The 21,584-nt window shown below is 48.8% G+C and overlaps 1 protein-coding gene across 4 annotated transcripts in view; it reads right to left on the reverse strand.

The window, feature by feature from the left end:
• The window catches only part of LOC140736693 (atrial natriuretic peptide receptor 2-like), a 94,267-nt gene that overhangs the window by 17,046 nt on the left and 55,637 nt on the right, over positions 1–21,584 (reverse strand). For all 4 annotated transcript variants that reach the window (XM_073062526.1, XM_073062527.1, XM_073062525.1 and 1 more), the window contains 2 exons: positions 9,622–9,670; positions 8,941–9,048 (listed from right to left, as the gene is read on the reverse strand). In XM_073062526.1, coding sequence (XP_072918627.1) covers positions 8,941–9,048; positions 9,622–9,670 — 157 coding nt within the window. The remainder of the gene's footprint in view (positions 1–8,940; positions 9,049–9,621; positions 9,671–21,584) is intronic.

Below are 21,584 nucleotides of genomic sequence, written 5' to 3' on the forward strand. Positions count from 1 at the left end.
TAGATGGGTTGACAGGAAATTCTATGGACACAAGAGAAGCAAGGGTGTCTCAGAGGGACTGCAGAAGATTCTCAAGAAGGAGGGTGAGCAGCACATTAGTGCCAATGACAAAGGCAGAAAAGGAGACAAAAGTCCTGCATTGTGAATATAGGAAGCTTGGGAAGAGACTGAAGAGCAGGATCTCCAAGGTAGTAATCTCTGTATCTTCCCAATTCTACATGCTAGTCAGGGCAGGAATAAGATGTTAGTTCAGGTGAATGAGTGGCCAAGGAAGTGGTGCAAGGTGCAGGGTTTCAGATTTCTGGATCATTGCAATCTCTTCTGGGGAAGGTAAGACCTGTTCAGATAGGATGGACTTGAACCCAAGGGTCATAGGTGAGATCTTAACATCCAAGGATACACAATGTATCAAAAAGACAGGCAAGTATGCAAAGAGGGTGGCACGGCTCTGTCGGTAAAAAATGAAATCAATTCCTTAGAAAGAGGTGTCTTTGGATCAGAAGATATAGAATCCTTGTGGGTATAGAAACTGCAGTAGTAAAAAGACCCTGCATATATGGGAGGTATATACAGGCCCTCAAACAGTAGCCAGGTTGTGGAGTATAAATTTCAATGGGAGATAGAGAAAGTATGTAATAAAGGCAATCTTACGATAGTCATGAGGGATTTCAATATGCAGGTAAATTGGAAAAAAACCAGTTGGTGCTGGATCCCAAAAAATAATTTGTAGAATGCCTATGAGATGGCTTTTTAGAGCTTAAGGCAGAGGAACCCTTAGGAGACAGTGATCATAAAATGATAGAATTTACCCTGCAGTTTGAGAAGGAAAAAATACAGTCAAGTGTATTATTATTACAGTGGAGTAAAGGTTCCTTAAGGTTGTCATTGCTGAGGAAGGGAGGTAGTGGGGAATAGCTCCAGCTGCCTATTAAATGCATCTCAAATAGCCTCCGACAAGTTCCTTGGCTTCACATGTGGCTTAGCTACCAAGCCCGGTGGAAATATTTCTACTGATAGGAGAAGGGGCAAAGGTGGGTTACTGGCGCCTTAAAAACATTACTTCAGTCAAATGGGACTCAGCAGCTGCGGTTGGTAGCTCATCTAGGAGAAGGAATTCAGATCTCAAACCTCTGCTGCCTTGCAGCTGTACCCACTCATGGAGAAGGCTCTGAGGAAAATTTCAGAGCCAGCGTCCCTAAAGAAGTCCAACATTGAGTTCAATGCTGACTGGCATCTCCTGCGATGCCACTGATACCAAACTGTACCAGTTTCTGCTGTTCCTTTGGATTCATCAGCTGTGTGGAAAGGGGGAGCCTGCTGCATGGGCAACAACCTGCTCTCCATATCGTACTGCCCTGGCTTGCATATCACGTGGACCGGTAGGACACAACATCCATGACCCCAACCAACAGAGGCATGGGAGAGGAGCTGGCCACAGTTGAATGGAAGGAGACACTAGCAGGGATGATAAAACAGCAATGGCAGGAGATTCTGAGTTTAGAATGTCCAAGATAGAAACATCCCGAAGAAGTACTCTAAAGGGAGGCTGAGGCAGTTGTGGCTGACAAGGGAAGTCAAAGACAACATAAAAGCAAAGGAGAGGGCATATGCAGTAATAGAGCAAAAATTAGTTGGAAGATTGGGAACTTTTTAAAAACCAAAAGAAGACAATTTAAAAAAGATGAGAGAAAAGATGAAATATGAAGTTAAGCTAATCTATATTATCAAAGAGGATACTAAAAGTTCTTCAGATATATAAAGATTAGAAGAGAGGTGAGAGTGCATATTGGACCACTGGAAAATGATACTGGAAAAGTAGTAATGGCGGACAAAGAAATGGCAGACAAGCTTAATAAGTATTTTGCATTTATCATCGCTGTGGAAATCTCTAGCAGTATAATCAAATATTTGACTATCAGGGGCAGAATTGAGTGTCAATGCTATTACTAAGGAGAAGGTAACTGGAAAACTGAAAGGTCTGAAGGTAGATAAGTCACTTGAACCAGATGAACTACAGCTCAGGGTTCGGAAAGAGATGGCTGAAGAGATGATGAAGGCGTTAATTATTTTTCAAGAATCACTGGATTCTGGAATGTTTCCGGAGGAGTGGAAAATTGCAAATGTCACTCCACTCTTTAAGAAGGAAGGAAAAGTATAGGCCTGTTAGCCAACCTCAGTGGTTGGGAAGATGTTGGAGTCCATTAGATTGGGACAGGTTGTTCTCTGGCAAGGATGTGATTGGTAAGTGGGAGACCTTCAAAGGAGAAATTTTTGAGAGTGCAGAGTTTGTATGTTCCTGTCAGGATTAAAAGCAAAATGAATAAGAATAAGGAACCTTGGTTCTCGAGGGATATTGGAACTCTGATAAAGAAGAAGAGAGAGATGTATAAAATGTATAGGCAACAGGGAGGAAATAAGATGCTCGAGGAGCATAAAAAGAGTAAGAAAATACTTAAGAAAGAAATCAGGAGGGCTAAAGGAAGACATGAGGTTGCTTTGGCAGTCAGGGTGAAGGATAATCCTAAGAGCTTCTACAGGTATGTTAAGAGCAAAAGGATAGTAAGGGATAAAATTGGTCCTCTTGAAGATAAGAGTGGTCGGCTATGTATGGAACCAAAAGAAATGGGAGAGATATTAAAAGGGTTTTTTGCATCTGTATTTACTAAGGAAACTGGAATGGAGTCTGTGGAAACAAGGCAAACAAGTAGGGAGGTCATGGAACTTATACAGATTGAAGAGGAGGAGGTGTTTGCTGTCTTGAGGCAAATCAGAGTAGATAAATCCCCAGGACCTGACAGGGTATTCCCTCGGACCTTGAGGGAGACTAGTGTTGAAACTGCAGGGGCCCTGGCAGAAATATTTAAAATGTCGATATCCACGGGTCAGGTGCCGGAGGATTGGAGGATAGCTCATGTAGTTCCATTGTTTAAAAAAGGCTCAAAAAGTAAGCTGGGAAATTATAGGCTGGTAAGTTTGACATCGGTAGTAGATAAATTATTGGAAGGAATACTAAGAGATAGGATCTACAAGTATTTGGATAGACAGGGACTTATTAGAAAAAGTCAGCATGGCTTTATGCATGGTAGGTCATGTTTAACCAATCTATTAGAGTTTTTCGAGGAAGTTACCAGGAAAGTGGATGAAGGGAAGGCAGTGGATGTTGTCTACATGGACTTCAGTAAAGCCTTTGACAAGGTCCTGCATGGGAGGTTAGTTAGGAAGATTCAGTCGCTAGGTATACATGGAGAGGTAGTAAATTGGATTAGACATTGGCTCAATGGGAGAAGCCAGAGAGCGGTAGTGGAGGATTGCTTCTCTGAGTGGAGGCCTGTGACTAGTGGTGTGCCACAGGGATCAGTGCTGGGTCCATTGTTATTTGTCATCTATATCAATGATCTGGATGATAATGTGGCAAATTGGATCAGCAAATTTGCTGATGATACAAAGATTGGAGGTGTAGTGGACAGTGAGGAAGGTTTTCAAAGCTTGCAGAGGGATTTGGACCAGTTGGAGGAATGTGCAGAAAAATGGCAGATGGAGTTTAATGCGGACAAGTGTGAGGTATTGCACTTCGGAAAGTCAAACCAAGGTAGAACATACAAGGTAAATGGTAGGACACTGAAGAGTGCAGTAGAACAGAGGGATCTGGGAGTACAGATACATAATTCCCTAGAAGTGGCGTCACAAGTAGATAGGGTTGTAAAGAGAGCTTTTGGTACATTGGCCTTTATAAATCAAAGTATTGAGTATAAGAGTTGGAATGTAATGGTGAGGTTGTATAAGACATTGGTGAGACCAAATTTGAAGTATTGTGTGCAGTTTTGGTCACCTAATTACAGGAAGGATATCAATAAGGTTGAAAGAGTGCAGAAAATGTTTACAAGGATGTTGCTGGGACTTGAGAAACTGAGTTACAGAGAAAGGTTGAATAGGTTAGGACTTTATTCCCTGGAGCGTAGGAGGGGTGATTTGATAGAGGTGTATAAAATTATGATGGGTATAGATAGAGTGAATGCAAGCAGGCTTTTTCCACTGAGGCCAGGGGAGAAAAAAAACAGAGGTCATGGGTTAAGGGTGAAGGGGGAAAAGTTTAAAGGGAACATTAGGGGGGCTTCTTCAAGCAGAGAGTGTTGGGAGTGTGGAATGAGCTGCCAGGTGAAGTGGTGAATGCGGGCTCACTTTTGACATTTAAGAAAAACTTGGACAGGTATATGGATGAGAGGGGTTTGGAGGGATATGGCCCAGGTGCAGGTCGGTGGGACTAGGCAGAAAAATGATTCAGCACAGCCAAGAAGGGCCAAAAGGCCTGTTTCTGTGCTGTAGTGTTCTATGGTTCTATTATTAAAGATGAGGTTTCAGGGCACATGGAGGTGCTCACATGAACAGAGCATTGGCTGACTGGCAGGAGTCAGGGTGAGAATTAAGGGGCCCTAGTGGTATTGGAACGGCTTCTTTTCACATTATATGTTAATGACTTGGATGATGGGATTAATGGCTTTGTGGCCAAATTTGCAGGTGATACAAGGATAGGTGGAGGGGCAGGTAGTGTTCAGGAAGCAGGGAGAATGCAGAAGGATTTGGACAGATTGGGAGAATGGGCAAAGTGGTAGATAGAATACGTATAGTGAAGGGAAATGTATGGTCATTTACATTAGGAGACTATTTTCTAAATAAGGAGGGTTTTTTTAAACTGAGGCTAAATGGCCTATAATTTTCTTTCTTTGGCTTCTCTCCCTTCTCAAAGAGTGAAATGACATTTGCAATCTTCCAATCCTCCAGAAACATTCCAGAATCTAGAGATTCTCAAAAAATAATTAATGCCTTCATGCTCTCATCAATCATCTCCCACCTTGGAGTTCTTGTGGAACTCCCTAAAGGTTAACTTGCATTTTGAGTTAGTGGGAGGAAGGCAAAGGTAATGTTAGCATCCATTTCAAGAAAACTAGAATACAAGAGCAAGGGTGTGATGCTGAAACTTTATAAAACACTGCTCAAACCATACTTGGAGTATTGTGAGCAGTTTTGGATCCCTTATCTAAGAAAAGATGTGCTGGTATTGGAGAGGGTTCAGAACATGAAGGGGATTTCATTGAAACCTATCGAATATTGTAAAGCCTTGATAGAGTGGATGTGGAGATGATTTTTCCTATAGTGGATGAGTCTAGGACCAGACGGCACACAACCTCAGAACAGATGACATACATTTGGAATAAAACTGAGGATGAATATCTTTAGCCAGAGGGTGATGGATCTGTGGAACTCATTGCCACAGAAGGCTGCAGAGGCCATGTCATTAAGCCTACTGTATTTAAAGCAGATGTTAATAGGTTGTTGGTTAGTCAGGGGATCAAAGGTTATGGGGAGAAGGCAGGAGAAAAACATCGAGCAGTGTCTTAAGGATATGACTAAACACATAGATGAGGGTAGAGCCGTAGATGTAATGTATATGGATTTCAGCAAGGTATTTGATAAGGTACCCCATGCAAGGCTTTTTGAGAAAGTAAGGAGGCATGAGATCCAAGGGGACATTGCTTTGTGGATCCAGAACTGGCTTGCCCACAGAAGGCAAAGAGTGGTTGTAGATGGGTCATATTCTGCATGGAGGCCAGTGACCAGTGGTGTGCCTCAGGGATCTGTTCTGGGACCCCTACTCTTTGTGCTTTTAATGAATGACCTGGATGAGGAAGTGGAGGGATGGGTTAGTAATTTTGCTGATGACACAAAGGATGGGGGTGTTGTGGATAGTGTGGAGGGCTGTCAGAGGTTACAGCAGGACATTGATAGGATGCAAAACTGGGTTGAGAAGTGGCAGATGGAGTTCAACCCAGGTAAGTGTGAAGTGGTTCATTTTGGTAGGTGAAATATGATGGCAGAATATAGCATTAATGATAAGACTCTTGGCAGTGTGGAGGATCAGAGGGATCTTGGGGTCCGAGTCCATATACCACTCAAAGCTGCTACGCAGGTTGATTGTCATTAAGAAAGCATACGGTGCGTTGGCCTCCATCGATCGTGGGATTGTGTTTAAGGGCCGAGAGGTAATGTTGCAGCTATATAGGACCCTGGTCAGACCCCACTTGGAGTACTGTGCTCAATTCTGGTCGCCTCACTACAGGAAAGACGTGGAAACCATCAAAAGGGTGCAGGGGTTATTTACAAAGATATTGCCTGGATTGGGGAGCATGCCTTATGAGAATAGGTTGAGTGAACTTGGCCTTTTCTCCTTGGAATGACGGAGGATGAGAGGTGACCTGATAGAGGTGTACAAGATAATGAGAGGCATTGATTGTGTGGATAGTGAGAGGCTTTTTCCCAGGGCTGGAATGGCTAGCATGAGAGGGCATATTTTTAAGGTGCTTGGAAGTAGGTATAGAGGAGATGTCTGGGGTAAGTTTTTTTTACACAGAGTGGTGAGTGCGTGGAATAGGCTGCCAGTGGTGGTGGTGGAGGCGGAAATGATAGGGTCTTTTAAGAGACTCCTAGATGGCTACATGGAGCTTAGAAAAATAGACAGCTATGGGTAAAGCCTAGGTAGGTCTAAGGTAAGGACATGTTCAGCACAGCTTTGCTGGCTGAAGGGTCTGTATTGTGCTGTCGGTTTTCTATGTTTCTAAACCAGCCATGATGGAATGGCAGAGCAGACGATGGGCCTATGTTTTATGGTCTTATTTACGAGGAGAAGGCAGGAGAATGGGGTTGAGAGGGATAATAAATCAAACGTGATCAAATGGTGGAGCAGACTCAAATGGCTGAATGGCCTAATTCTGCTCCATTGTCTTATAACATATAACCATATAACAATTACAGCACGGAAACAGGCCATTTCGGCCCTTCTAGTCCGTGCCGAACGCTTACTCTCTCCTAGTCCCACCGACCTGCACTCAACCCATAACCCTCCATTCCTTTCCTGTCCATATACCTATCCAATTTTTTTTTAATGACAAAATCAAACCTGCCTTTACCATTTCTACCGGAAACTCGTTCCACACAGCTACCACTCTCTGAGTAAAGAAGTTCCCGCTCGTGTTACCCCTAAACTTTTGCCCCCTAACTCTCAACTCATGTCCTCTTGTTTGAACCTCCCCTACATCAACTATGTCAAAGTCTATCCACGTCAACTCTATCTATCCCCCTCATAATTTTAAATACCTCTATCAAGTCCCCCCTCAATCCTCTATGCTCCAAAGAATAAAGACCTAACTTGTTCAACCTTTCTCTGTAACTTAGGTGCTGAAACCCAGGTAACATTCTAGTAAATCTTCTCTGTACTCTCTCTATTTTGTTGACATCTTTCCTATAATTTGGTGACCAGAACTGGACACAATACTCCAAAATTGGCCTCACCAGTGCCTTGTACAATTTTAACATTACATCCCAACTCCTATACTCAATGCTCTGATTTATAAAGGCCAGCATACCAAAAGCTTTCTTCACCCTATCTACATGAGACTCCACCTTCAGGGAACTATGCACCATTATTCCTAGATCACTCTGTTCTACTGCATTCTTCAATGCCCTACCATTTACGATGTATGTCCTATTTTGATTATTCCTACCAAAAGGTAGCACCTCACACTTATCAGCATTAAACTCCATCTGCCATCATTCAGCCCACTCTTCTAACTGGCCTAAATCTCTGCAAGCTTTGAAAACCTACTTCATTATCCACAATGCCACCTATCTTAGTATCATCTGCATACTTACTAATCCAATTTACCACCCCATCATCCAGATCATTAATGTATATGGCAAACAACATTGGACACAGTACAGATCCCTGAGGCACACCACTAGTCACCGGCCTCCAACCTGACAAACAGTTATCCACCACTACTCTCTGGCATCTTCCATCCAGCCATTGTTGAATCCATTTTACTACTTCAATATTCATACCTAATGATTGTACCTTCCTAACTAACCTTCCGTGCGGAACCTTGTCAAAGGCCTAACTGAAGTCCATATAGACAACATCCACTGCTTTACCCTCATCAACTTTCCTTGTAACCTCTTCAAAAAATTCAATAAGATTTGTCAAACACGACCTTCCATGCAACATGTCTTCCACATGGTCTTCAAACATGACCTTTCACATCTTGTGGTCTTAGAGCGGCAGAATGGATTCGTTTAACCAGGCATCAAGGTCTCGAGGTCATGTATACAGACAGCTTCTACCACGCTTTTATCAGACCATTGACTCAGAATCAGACGTACGTTATGAAATATCTTATTTCGTGACAGTACATAAAAATCTTAAAATTACAATACAATATATAAAAATATTTCAATTTAATGTAAATTCATTTTAATGAATGGACCACACGTACAATAAGGTTGGACCCTTGATCTCACAGTCAATCTCGTTATGGCCCTTGTGACATTAATAAACCTATTCCATTTCTTTTTAATTCGAACACCTCTACCTCTGTGTGAATGTACTAACTACATTGGTGCATAATCAGTTGGATCTAATGTTCTATTAAAAAAATACTTGAGGACCGAGTTTCACATTTATTTATATTATTTTTATTTACGGATGCAATGTGGTAACAAGCCCTTTGAGTCAAGGAGCAACGCTCCCTCTATTTTGTTTTACATTGCGGGGCAGTTTAATATTAATATGATATAAAAGAAAATTCCAGAGGCACGGCAGCAAAGGCTACATGTGTGGGAGCATTTCCGCTGCCGCGCACCCGTGCAACTTAGAGGGTTGCAATCCAATGCCAATGAGCCTGATTGCACCCATGAGACCAATTAACCCACAGTAGCCACCGGTACATCTTGAAATGTGGGAGGAAACTGGAGAACCCAGAGGAAACACACATAGTCACAGGGAAAATGTGCAAAAGCCTTACATACAACAGTAGGAATTGAACCCAGGTCTCTGGAGCTATAAAACTATTGCGCTAACTGCAATGCTATCACACTGCCCTAGTGTGTTACCTCATCGTAGTCTTCCTGCGCCGGGCAATCACTGTCAGACTTTCCGGCACGAATTTCAGGAAGATTAGGACGCCAGGTCAGCTCGACTTTGTTCAGGTCGACATCGCCCTGCGTACAGAGTGGGTAAAATGCAGTGCGGTTTCAGTGATCACGAGACACGAGTTAGAACCTACAAAGGTGGCAATGAGGAAAACATGAGCAACACACCGACACAAAATGCTGGAGGAACTCGGCGGGTCCAGTCAATGTTTCGGGCCGAGACCCTTCATCAGGACTCAAGGGTCTTGGCCTGCAGCATCGACTGATTATTCCTCTCCATAGATACCGCCTGATCTGCTGTGTTCCTCCAGCATTTTGTGTCGGTGTGTTGCTCAGGATTTCCAGCATCTGGAGAAACTTCGATTTAATATTTTTATTTAGAGACACAGCATGACAGCAGGCAATTCTGGCTCAACAAGCCCGTCCCACCCAATTGAGCTACTAAGCGGTACATCTTTGGACTGTGGGAGGAAACCCGAGCCGTCGGAGGCAACCCGCGCAGTCACAGGAAGAACGTACAAGCTCCTTCCAGACAGCAGCGGAAGCTGAGCCCGGATTGTCAGAGTTCTAACAGCTTTATGCTAACAGCTACCCCGCGGTACCACCCTTCTCTTTATTAATAAAGAAAGCATTTTTACATACCGGCAGTGGATCGCATCGTGTCGCGATTTCAAGCAATATTATAGAGTAGCTGGAAACACAAACAATGCAGAATTTGTCTGGGAGGAGCAAGTTCACCATTTAATACCACTTAACGACAAGAAAACAAATACGGCTTGTGCTACACTCAAAGAACTGGGAGCTCTGTTTGGTCAGTCTGTTACATACAACACAACCGCCCAGTAATGTGGGTGCATGGGGTGTCCGGGGAGAGGTAGAACCCCCGGTGAAGGGGCTTGTCATGTCCATTCCAGGGCAGCTCACTCACCTTTGGTCCCCACCGGACACTCAGCTCTCACCTGTGGTTCTACCTGCGACAGCGGCCACACCCGGTGCACTGACGGGCTGAACTAGGTAGGGGCAGCCACTGGGCCCCAAACCCCGGTGAGATAGGGACATGCCTGGCCTAGCATAGGCAGATGAGATCTATAGTGAGATCCAACGGCCAGGGAGGTGGCTCTGCTACACTCTGTGGAGGGCGAGGGGCACGATGAGACACAGAAGTCGTCATCATCATCCACTGTGAACAAGGAAAACCGCAGTTTGTGACACCTGTTCATAGCACTGGCCTCGGACTTCTGAAGTCGAGAGTGTGGAACAGGCCCAGTGCAACATTCTTTTCCACTTTAAAAGCACCGGACAACCATCAGTACCGGACCTTCAGTCCATGATGTTGTGCCAACCTTTCAACCTACTCCAAGATCAATCCTTCCCTCACACATAGCCCTCCATTTTTCCTAAATCCATGTGCCTATCTAAGAGTCTCTTAAATGCTCCTAATGTATCTGCCTCTACCACCACCCCTGCCAGTGCATTCCAGACACCCACCAATCTCTCTGTCAATAAGCTTTCAAATCGTATCAATGGCTTTAAAAACATATGGTGGCATTGCTATAAGGCTATTGAACGGTTTCCTATAACGATAAGACTCTTGACCTCATTATGCCCCGCACCTTGTTGTCTACCTGCACTACACTTCCTCTGTAACTGTGACACACACTCTGTTATACCACCTCAATGCACAGATGTGATGAAATGATCTGTATGGATCAGCCGGTCAGGCAGCATCTATGGAGGGGAATTAATAGTCACCGTTTCCAGCTAAAACCCTTCGTCAGAACTGATGATAAATAGATCAGTTGCTTCTACCGGGAATCGCAGAGACTGTTCCTGCTCCTAACGCATGCAGTACATGGGGATGTAGGAATTTGTTTAAAAAAAACATTTTGCAATTCTCCAAATTCTATATGAAATAAAGTTTAAAAATTATCATGCCTTCCTCAGAAAACATTTACACCCACCCAGCCCAAATCTTGTTGTCTGTCTGATAGGATTGGGCCGAGCCAGCATGGATTTACCAAGGGTAAATCATGCTTGACTAATCTGTTGGAGTTTTTCGAGGATGTAACCAGGAAGTTAGACAGGGGAGATCCAATGGATGTAGTGTACCTTGATTTTCAGAAGGCATTTGATAAGGTCCCACATAGAAGATTGGTGGGTAAAATCAAAGCTCAGGGCATTGGGGGGAAGGCATTGACATGGATAGAAAACTGGTTGGCAGATAGAAAGCAAAGGGTAGTGGTGAATGGGTGTTTCTCGGAATGGCAGGTGGTGACTAGTGGGGTGCCACAGGGCTCGGTATTGGGACCACAGCTGTTTACCATTTACGTTAACGATTTGGATGAAGGCATAGAAAATAACATCAGCAAATTTGCTGATGATACTAAGCTGGGTGGCAGTGTGACATGTGATGAGGATGTTAGGAGAATTCAGGGTGACTTGGATAGGCTGGGTGAGTGGGCAGATACTTGGCAGATGGTGTTTAATGTGAATAAGTGTGAGGTTATCCACTTTGGGAGTAAGAACAGGAAGGCAGATTATTATCTGAACGGTGTAGAGTTGGGTAAGGGAGTAATACAAAGAGATCTCGGAGTCCTTGTTCATCAGTCACTGCAGGTGAATGAGCAAGTGCAGCAGGCAGTGAAGAAGGCTAATGGAATGTTGGCCTTTATTACAAAAGGAATTGAGTACAAGAGCAAGGAAATCCTCTTGCATTTGTACAGAGCCCTGGTGAGACCACACCTGGAGTATTGTGTACAGTTTTGGTCTCCAGGGTTAAGGAAGGACATCCTGGCTGTAGAGGAAGTGCAGCGTAGATTCACGAGGTTAATTCCTGGGATGTCTGGACTGTCTTACGCAGAGAGGTTAGAGAGACTGGGCTTGTACACGCTGGAATTAAGGAGATTGAGAGGGGATCTGATTGAAACCTATAAGATTATTAAGGGATTGGACAAGATAGAGGCAGGAAATATGTTCCAGATGCTGGGAGAGTCCAGTACCAGAGGGCATGGTTTGAGAATAAGGGGTAGGTCATTTAGGACAGAGTTAAGGAAAAACTTCTTCTCCCAGAGAGTTGTGGGGGTCTGGAATGCACTGCCTCGGAAGGTAGTGGAGGCCAATTCTCTGGATGCTTTCAAGAAGGAGCTAGATAGGTATCTTATGGATAGGGGAATCAAGGGATATGGGGACAAGGCAGGAACCGGGTATTGATAGTAGATGATCAGCCATGATCTCAAAATAGCGGTGCAGGCTTGAAGGGCCGAATGGTCTACTTCTGCACCTATTGTCTATGTCTGGGATTTGGACAAGAATTCCAGGCTGACCAGCTGGACATGTCCTCCTGCCCCGCACTTTGCAACTCCCACATTCTATTTCCCATTGCAACGCACACAAAATGCTGCAGGGGCTCAGCAGGTCAGGCAGCATCTATGGAAATGAATGAAGAGTCGATGCTTCAAGCCATTTCAGTTCCATAGATGCTGCCTGACCTGCTGAGTTCCTCCAGTATTTTGTGTGTGTTGATCTGAATTTACAGCATCTGCAGACCGTTTGTGTCTGTATTGTCTATTTTTCTCCTGTCTGTGCTCCCACTCTCTGCCCTCTCCCATTCAATCCCTGAACTAGTAATTGCAGTCATCCTGGTTTCTCTCTATCAGAGACACCCCCTCCCTGTATCTTCTACAAGCTTAAACCAACTTCTACAAATCTACCACCACCCAGCTCATCAACCATCTTATTTAGAGATATGGTGTGAGTCACGCCACCCAGCAAATCCCAACCTGACGCTAGCCTGATCATAGAACAATTTACAATGACCAATTAACCGACTAACCGGTAAGTTTTTGGACTGTGGGAGGAAGCCAGAGCACCCGGTGAAGAGCCACACATTCCAACGAGGAGGGCGTACACACTCTTTACAGATTGAACTCCAAACCCTGACATCCCAAACGGTAATAACATTGCACTAATCGCTACACTACCATATCATTCCCCCCTCCCATTCCAAGTACCCACTATGCATGCAGTCCATCTGCAGGCTTCACAACCCCCTCCTCTATCTGGTCTTGGTTCCATTTGCCATGTATCTCTCCCCATCATTACCTCCTTTATTTACTAGTTCAGCACTGGCAACTTTTCACGCTCCTGCTCATCTCCCTACAAAACCTCTCTCCCACCTTTGCACTGCCCTCCACAGACCTGACACCCTCTCCCTCTCTTCCCCCTCCCATCCTTTTCCCTTCTCATTCCCCCATTCCCTCCCCCTCCTGCCCTTTTCACCCTTTTCCCCTCTCATTCCCCATTCCCTCTCACTCCCCCGCCCTTTTCCCCTCTCATTCTCCTATCCCCTCTCCCTCTCCCCCTTTCCTTCTGGCCAATTCTTTACTCCACTCTCATTCCTGAAGCAGGGTTTCAACCAGAAATTTTGACAATTCCTCCCCACTCTACTGATGTTGCTCAACCTGCAGTGTTTCTCCAGCAGATCTGAATGTTGGTCCACATTCCAATACCCTCAGTCTCTTTGTGTCCCAGCTTTACAAGCTTCTAGTATCTCCCAGCACAGGAAAATCTGCAGATGGTGGGAATCCAAAGCAACAAAGACAAAAAGCTGGAGGAACTCAGCAGGTCAGGCAGCATCTGCGGAAAGGAGTACACAGTCGACATTTCGGGCCTAGACACTTCTTCAGGATTCACTCTTCATTTAGTATCTCCTTCGCAGTTCTGACGAGGACTCTTTGAACTTGTTGGATTTTGGAAGTCAGGAAAGAGGCACAAAACTTGTTGCTTCACAGTTGTCAGGAAGCATCAATAGAGCAAAAAGAATTGGAAGCAGACAGGAACAGAAGGGAGGAGAAGCAAAAGATGGCAGAACCACGTGCTCAGATCTCTTTATACCCCAAAGATAAAGAAACATTCCATTCAAATTTTCAGATAAGATTCAGTCAGATGGCACCTATTCAAATAACACAATACCAAGAGAGATTCCAGAGCTTTCCAGAATGTTAAAAAGGACTCTAATCATGTGAGGACACAATGAATAATGGCATATACATACTGTGACCACTAGGGAACATCCTAAAGAGTTACGTGTATATAAGCAGTTATAAAAAATAAGAGCCAAAAATTCAAGCTGCAAAGAAAATAACAATTAAACAGTCTAATCAAACAAACTGAAAAGTGCCTCAGTTTCTCACCCCACAGATGCTGCCTGGTGGGTAGATTGTTTCCAGTGTTTCAGGTTTTGATTTAGGTGCCCAGCATTTGCACTTTACGATTCAGTTACCTTGTTTTTCATTTTCTGTTCCATTTACTTCATATTGTTGTAACTTATACTAAATTATAAACCTTGCACTGTAAACCTGAAGCAAAATTACAAATTTCACAACATCTGCCAGGGATAATAAACCTGATTTTGATTCAGCAGTGAATAAACGCCGTCAATGCAGTTATCACCTTTGACACATTGACAGGAACCTGGGGGGTATTGTAGAACAGAGGGAGCGAGGGGTACAGGTACAGGGTGTCCCGGGGAGTGTTGTAGAACAGAGAGAGTGAGGGGTACAGGTACAGGGTGTCCCGGGGAGTGTTGTAGATCAGAGGGAGCGAGGGGTACAGGTACAGGGTGTCCCGGGGAGTGTTGTAGAACAGAGGGAGCGAGGGGTACAGGTACAGGGTGTCCTGGGGAGTGTTGTAGAACAGAGGGAGTGAGGGGTACAGGTACAGGGTGTCCCGGGGAGTGTTGTAGATCAGAGGGAGCGAGGGGTACAGGTACAGGGTGTCCTGGGGAGTGTTGTAGAACAGAGAGAGCGAGGGGTACAGGTACAGGGTGTCCCAGGGAGTGTTGTAGAACAGAGGGAGTGAGGGGTACAGGTACAGGGTGTCCCGGGGAGTGTTGTAGATCAGAGGGAGCGAGGGGTACAGGTACAGGGTGTCCTGGGGAGTGTTGTAGAACAGAGGGAGTGAGGGGTACAGGTACAGGGTGTCCCGGGGAGTGTTGTAGAACGGAGAGAGTGAGGGGTACAGGTACAGGGTGTCCCGGGGAGTGTTGTAGAACAGAGGGAATGAGGGGTACAGGTACAGGGTGTCCCGGGGAGTGTTGTAGAACAGAGGGAGTGAGGGGTACAGGTACAGGGTGTCCCGGGGAGTGTTGTAGAACAGAGGGAGTGAGGGGTGCAGGTACAGGGTGTCCCGGGGAGTGTTGTAGAACAGAGGGAGCGAGGGGAACAGGTACAGGGTGTCCCAGGGAGTGTTGTAGAACAGAGAGAGTGAGGGGTACAGGTACAGGGTGTCCCGGGGAGTGTTGAAGAACAGAGAGAGGGAGGGGTACATGTACAGGGTGTCCCGGGGAGTGTTGTAGAACAGAGGGAGCGAGGGGTACAGATACAGGGTGTCCCGGGGAGTGTTGTAGAACAGAGGGAGTGAGGGGTACAGGTACAGGGTGTCCCGGGGAGTGTTGCAGATCAGAGGGAGCGAGGGGTACAGGTACAGGGTGTCCCGGGGAGTGTTGTAGATCAGAGGGAGCGAGGGGTACAGGTACAGGGTGTCCCGGGGAGTGTTGTAGAACAGAGGGAGCGAGGGGTACAGGTACAGGGTGTCCCAGGGAGTGTTGTAGAACATAGAGAATGAGGGGTACAGGTACAGGGTGTCCCAGGGAGTGTTGTAGAACAGAGAGAGTGAGGGGTACAGGTACAGGGTGTCCCGGGGAGTGTTGTAGAACAGAGGGAGCGAGGGGTACAGGTACAGGGTGTCCCAGGGAGTGTTGTAGATCAGAGGGAGCGAGGGGTACACGTATAGGGAGTCCCAGGGAGTGTTGTAGAACATAGAGAATGAGGGGTACAGGTACAGGGTGTCCCAGGGAGTGTTGTAGAACAGAGAGAATGAGGGGTACAGGTACAGGGTGTCCCAGGGAGTGTTGTAGAACAGAGAGAGTGAGGGGTACAGGTACAGGGTGTCCCGGGGAGTGTTGTAGAACAGAGGGAGCGAGGGGTACAGGTACAGGGTGTCCCAGGGAGTGTTGTAGATCAGAGGGAGCGAGGGGTACACGTATAGGGTGTCCCAGGGAGTGTTGTAGAACATAGAGAATGAGGGGTACAGGTACAGGGTGTCCCAGGGAGTGTTGTAGAACAGAGAGAGTGAGGGGTACAGGTACAGGGTGTCCCGGGGAGTGTTGTAGAACAGAGGGAGCGAGGGGTACAGGTACAGGGTGTCCCAGGGAGTGTTGTAGAACAGAGGGAGCGAGGGGTACAGGTACAGGGTGTCCCGGGGAGTGTTGTAGATCAGAGGGAGCGAGGGGTACAGGTACAGGGTGTCCCGGGGAGTGTTGTAGATCAGAGGGAGCGAGGGGTACAGGTACAGGGTGTCCTGGGGAGTGTTGTAGATCAGAGGGAGCGAGGGGTACAGGTACAGGGTGTCCTGGGGAGTGTTGTAGAACAGAGAGAGCGAGGGGTACAGGTACCGGGTATCCCAGGGAGTGTTGTAGATCAGAGGGAGTGAGGGGTACAGGTACAGGGTGTCCCGGGGAGTGTTGTAGATCAGAGGGAGCGAGGGGTACAGGTACAGGGTGTCCCGGGGAGTGTTGTAGAACAGAGGGAGCGAGGGGTACAGGTACAGGGTGTCCCGGGGAGTGTTGTAGATCAGAGAGAGTGAGGGGTACAGGTACAGGGTGTCCCAGGGAGTGTTGTAGAACAGAGGGAGCGAGGGGTACAGGTACAGGGTGTCCCGGGGAGTGTTGTAGAACAGAGGGAGCGAGGGGTACAGGTACAGGGTGTCCCGGGGAGTGTTGTAGATCAGAGGGAGCGAGGGGTACAGGTACAGGGTGTCCCGGGGAGTGTTGTAGAACAGAGGGAGCGAGGGGTACAGGTACAGGGTGTCCCGGGGAGTGTTGTAGAACAGAGGGAGCGAGGGGTACAGGTACAGGGTGTCCCGGGGAGTGTTGTAGATCAGAGGGAGCGAGGGGTACAGGTACAGGGTGTCCCGGGGAGTGATGTAGAACAGAGGGAGTGAGGGGTACAGGTACAGGGTGTCCCGGGGAGTGTTGTAGAACAGAGGGAGCGAGGGGTACAGGTACAGGGTGTCCCGGGGAGTGTTGTAGAACAGAGGGAGTGAGGGGTACAGGTACAGGGTGTCCCGGGGAGTGTTGTAGAACAGAGGGAGCGAGGGGTACAGATACAGGGTGTCCCGGGGAGTGTTGTAGAACAGAGGGAGTGAGGGGTACAGGTACAGGGTGTCCCGGGGAGTGTTGTAGATCAGAGGGAGCGAGGGGTACAGGTACAGGGTGTCCCGGGGAGTGTTGTAGATCAGAGGGAGTGAGGGGTACAGGTACAGGGTGTCCCAGGGAGTGTTGTAGAACAGAGGGAGCGAGGGGTACAGGTACAGGGTGTCCCAGGGAGTGTTGTAGAACATAGAGAATGAGGGGTACAGGTACAGGGTATCCCAGGGAGTGTTGTAGAACAGAGGGAGTGAGGGGTACAGGTACAGGGTGTCCCGGGGAGTGCTGTAGATCAGAGGGAGCGAGGGGTACAGGTACAGGGTGTCCTGGGGAGTGTTGTAGAACAGAGGGAGTGAGGGGTACAGGTACAGGGTGTCCCGGGGAGTGTTGTAGAACAGAGAGAGTGAGGGGTACAGGTACAGGGTGTCCCGGGGAGTGTTGTAGAACAGAGGGAGTGAGGGGTACAGGTACAGGGTGTCCCGGGGAGTGTTGTGGATCAGAGGGAGTGAGGGGTACAGGTACAGGGTGTCCCAGGGAGTGTTGTAGAACAGAGAGAGTGAGGGGTACAGGTACAGGGTGTCCCGGGGAGTGTTGAAGAACAGAGAGAGGGAGGGGTACAGGTACAGGGTGTCCCGGGGAGTGTTGTAGAACAGAGGGAGCGAGGGGTACAGATACAGGGTGTCCCGGGGAGTGTTGTAGAACAGAGGGAGTGAGGGGTACAGGTACAGGGTGTCCCGGGGAGTGTTGTAGATCAGAGGGAGCGAGGGGTACAGGTACAGGGTGTCCCGGGGAGTGTTGTAGATCAGAGGGAGCGAGGGGTACAGGTACAGGGTGTCCCGGGGAGTGTTGTAGAACAGAGGGAGCGAGGGGTACAGGTACAGGGTGTCCCAGGGAGTGTTGTAGAACATAGAGAATGAGGGGTACAGGTACAGGGTGTCCCAGGGAGTGTTGTAGAACAGAGGGAGCGAGGGGTACAGGTACAGGGTGTCCCGGGGAGTGTTGTAGAACAGAGGGAGCAAGGGGTACAGGTACAGGGTGTCCCGGGGAGTGTTGTAGAACAGAGGGAGCGAGGGGTACAGGTACAGGGTGTCCCAGGGAGTGTTGTAGAACAGAGGGAGCGAGGGGTACAGGTACAGGGTGTCCCGGGGAGTGTTGTAGATCAGAGGGAGCAAGGGGTACAGGTACAGGATGTCCCGGGGAGTGCTGTAGATCAGAGGGAGCGAGGGGTACAGGTACAGGGTGTCCTGGGGAGTGTTGTAGATCAGAGGGAGCGAGGGGTACAGGTACAGGGTGTCCCGGGGAGTGTTGTAGATCAGAGGGAGCGAGGGGTACAGGTACAGGATGTCCCGGGGAGTGCTGTAGATCAGAGGGAGCGAGGGGTACAGGTACAGGGTGTCCTGGGGAGTGTTGTAGATCAGAGGGAGTGAGGGGTACAGGTACAGGGTGTCCCGGGGAGTGTTGTAGATCAGAGGGAGCGAGGGGTACAGGTACAGGGTGTCCCGGGGAGTGTTGTAGATCAGAGGGAGCGAGGGGTACAGGTACAGGGTGTCCCGGGGAGTGTTGTAGAACAGAGGGAGTGAGGGGTACAGGTACAGGGTGTCCCGGGGAGTGTTGTAGAACAGAGGGAGCGAGGGGTACAGGTACAGGCTGTCCCGGGGAGTGTTGTAGAACAGAGGGAGCGAGGGGTACAGGTACAGGGTGTCCCGGGGAGTGTTGTAGATCAGAGGGAGCGAGGGGTACACGTATAGGGTGTCCCAGGGAGTGTTGTAGAACATAGAGAATGAGGGGTACAGGTACAGGGTGTCCCAGGGAGTGTTGTAGAACAGAGAGAGTGAGGGGTACAGGTACAGGGTGTCCCGGGGAGTGTTGTAGAACAGAGGGAGCGAGGGGTACAGGTACAGGGTGTCCCAGGGAGTGTTGTAGAACAGAGGGAGCGAGGGGTACAGGTACAGGGTGTCCCGGGGAGTGTTGTAGATCAGAGGGAGCGAGGGGTACAGGTACAGGGTGTCCCGGGGAGTGTTGTAGATCAGAGGGAGCGAGGGGTACAGGTACAGGGTGTCCTGGGGAGTGTTGTAGATCAGAGGGAGCGAGGGGTACAGGTACAGGGTGTCCTGGGGAGTGTTGTAGAACAGAGAGAGCGAGGGGTACAGGTACCGGGTATCCCAGGGAGTGTTGTAGATCAGAGGGAGTGAGGGGTACAGGTACAGGGTGTCCCGGGGAGTGTTGTAGATCAGAGGGAGCGAGGGGTACAGGTACAGGGTGTCCCGGGGAGTGTTGTAGAACAGAGGGAGCGAGGGGTACAGGTACAGGGTGTCCCGGGGAGTGTTGTAGATCAGAGGGAGTGAGGGGTACAGGTACAGGGTGTCCCAGGGAGTGTTGTAGAACAGAGGGAGCGAGGGGTACAGGTACAGGGTGTCCCGGGGAGTGTTGTAGAACAGAGGGAGCGAGGGGTACAGGTACAGGGTGTCCCGGGGAGTGTTGTAGAACAGAGGGAGCGAGGGGTACAGGTACAGGATGTCCCGGGGAGTGTTGTAGAACAGAGGGAGCGAGGGGTACAGGTACAGGGTGTCCCACAGTGTGTTGTAGAACAGAGAGAGTGAGGGGTACAGGGTATCCCACGGAGTGTTGTAGAACAGAGGGAGCAAGGGGTACAGGTACAGGGTGTCCCGGGGAGTGTTGTAGAACAGAGGGAGCGAGGGGTACAGGTACAGGGTGTCCCGGGGAGTGTTGTAGAACAGAGGGAGTGAGGGGTACAGGTACAGGGTGTCCCAGGGAGTGTTGGAGAACAGAGGGAGTGAGGGGTACAGGTACAGGGTGTCCCAGGGAGTGTTGGAGAACAGAGGGAGCGAGGGGTACAGGTACAGGGTGTCCCGGGGAGTGTTGTAGATCAGAGGGAGCGAGGGGTACAGGTACAGGGTGTCCCGGGGAGTGATGTAGAACAGAGGGAGTGAGGGGTACAGGTACAGGGTGTCCCGGGGAGTGTTGTAGAACAGAGGGAGCGAGGGGTACAGGTACAGGGTGTCCCGGGGAGTGTTGTAGAACAGAGGGAGTGAGGGGTACAGGTACAGGGTGTCCCGGGGAGTGTTGTAGAACAGAGGGAGCGAGGGGTACAGATACAGGGTGTCCCGGGGAGTGTTGTAGAACAGAGGGAGTGAGGGGTACAGGTACAGGGTGTCCCGGGGAGTGTTGTAGATCAGAGGGAGTGAGGGGTACAGGTACAGGGTGTCCCAGGGAGTGTTGTAGAACAGAGGGAGCGAGGGGTACAGGTACAGGGTGTCCCAGGGAGTGTTGTAGAACATAGAGAATGAGGGGTACAGGTACAGGGTATCCCAGGGAGTGTTGTAGAACAGAGGGAGTGAGGGGTACAGGTACAGGGTGTCCCGGGGAGTGCTGTAGATCAGAGGGAGCGAGGGGTACAGGTACAGGGTGTCCTGGGGAGTGTTGTAGAACAGAGGGAGTGAGGGGTACAGGTACAGGGTGTCCCGGGGAGTGTTGTAGAACAGAGAGAGTGAGGGGTACAGGTACAGGGTGTCCCGGGGAGTGTTGTAGAACAGAGGGAGTGAGGGGTACAGGTACAGGGTGTCCCGGGGAGTGTTGTAGAACAGAGGGAGTGAGGGGTACAGGTACAGGGTGTCCCAGGGAGTGTTGTAGAACAGAGAGAGTGAGGGGTACAGGTACAGGGTGTCCCGGGGAGTGTTGAAGAACAGAGAGAGGGAGGGGTACAGGTACAGGGTGTCCCGGGGAGTGTTGTAGAACAGAGGGAGCGAGGGGTACAGATACAGGGTGTCCCGGGGAGTGTTGTAGAACAGAGGGAGTGAGGGGTACAGGTACAGGGTGTCCCGGGGAGTGTTGTAGATCAGAGGAAGCGAGGGGTACAGGTACAGGGTGTCCCGGGGAGTGTTGTAGATCAGAGGGAGCGAGGGGTACAGGTACAGGGTGTCCCAGGGAGTGTTGTAGAACATAGAGAATGAGGGGTACAGGTACAGGGTGTCCCAGGGAGTGTTGTAGAACAGAGGGAGCGAGGGGTACAGGTACAGGGTGTCCCGGGGAGTGTTGTAGAACAGAGGGAGCAAGGGGTACAGGTACAGGGTGTCCCGGGGAGTGTTGTAGAACAGAGGGAGCGAGGGGTACAGGTACAGGGTGTCCCAGGGAGTGTTGTAGAACAGAGGGAGCGAGGGGTACAGGTACAGGGTGTCCCGGGGAGTGTTGTAGATCAGAGGGAGCAAGGGGTACAGGTACAGGATGTCCCGGGGAGTGCTGTAGATCAGAGGGAGCGAGGGGTACAGGTACAGGGTGTCCTGGGGAGTGTTGTAGATCAGAGGGAGCGAGGGGTACAGGTACAGGGTGTCCCGGGGAGTGTTGTAGATCAGAGGGAGCGAGGGGTACAGGTACAGGATGT

The sequence above is a fragment of the Hemitrygon akajei genome, chromosome 12, assembly GCF_048418815.1.
Source record: "Hemitrygon akajei chromosome 12, sHemAka1.3, whole genome shotgun sequence".
Lineage (NCBI taxonomy): Eukaryota > Metazoa > Chordata > Chondrichthyes > Myliobatiformes > Dasyatidae > Hemitrygon > Hemitrygon akajei.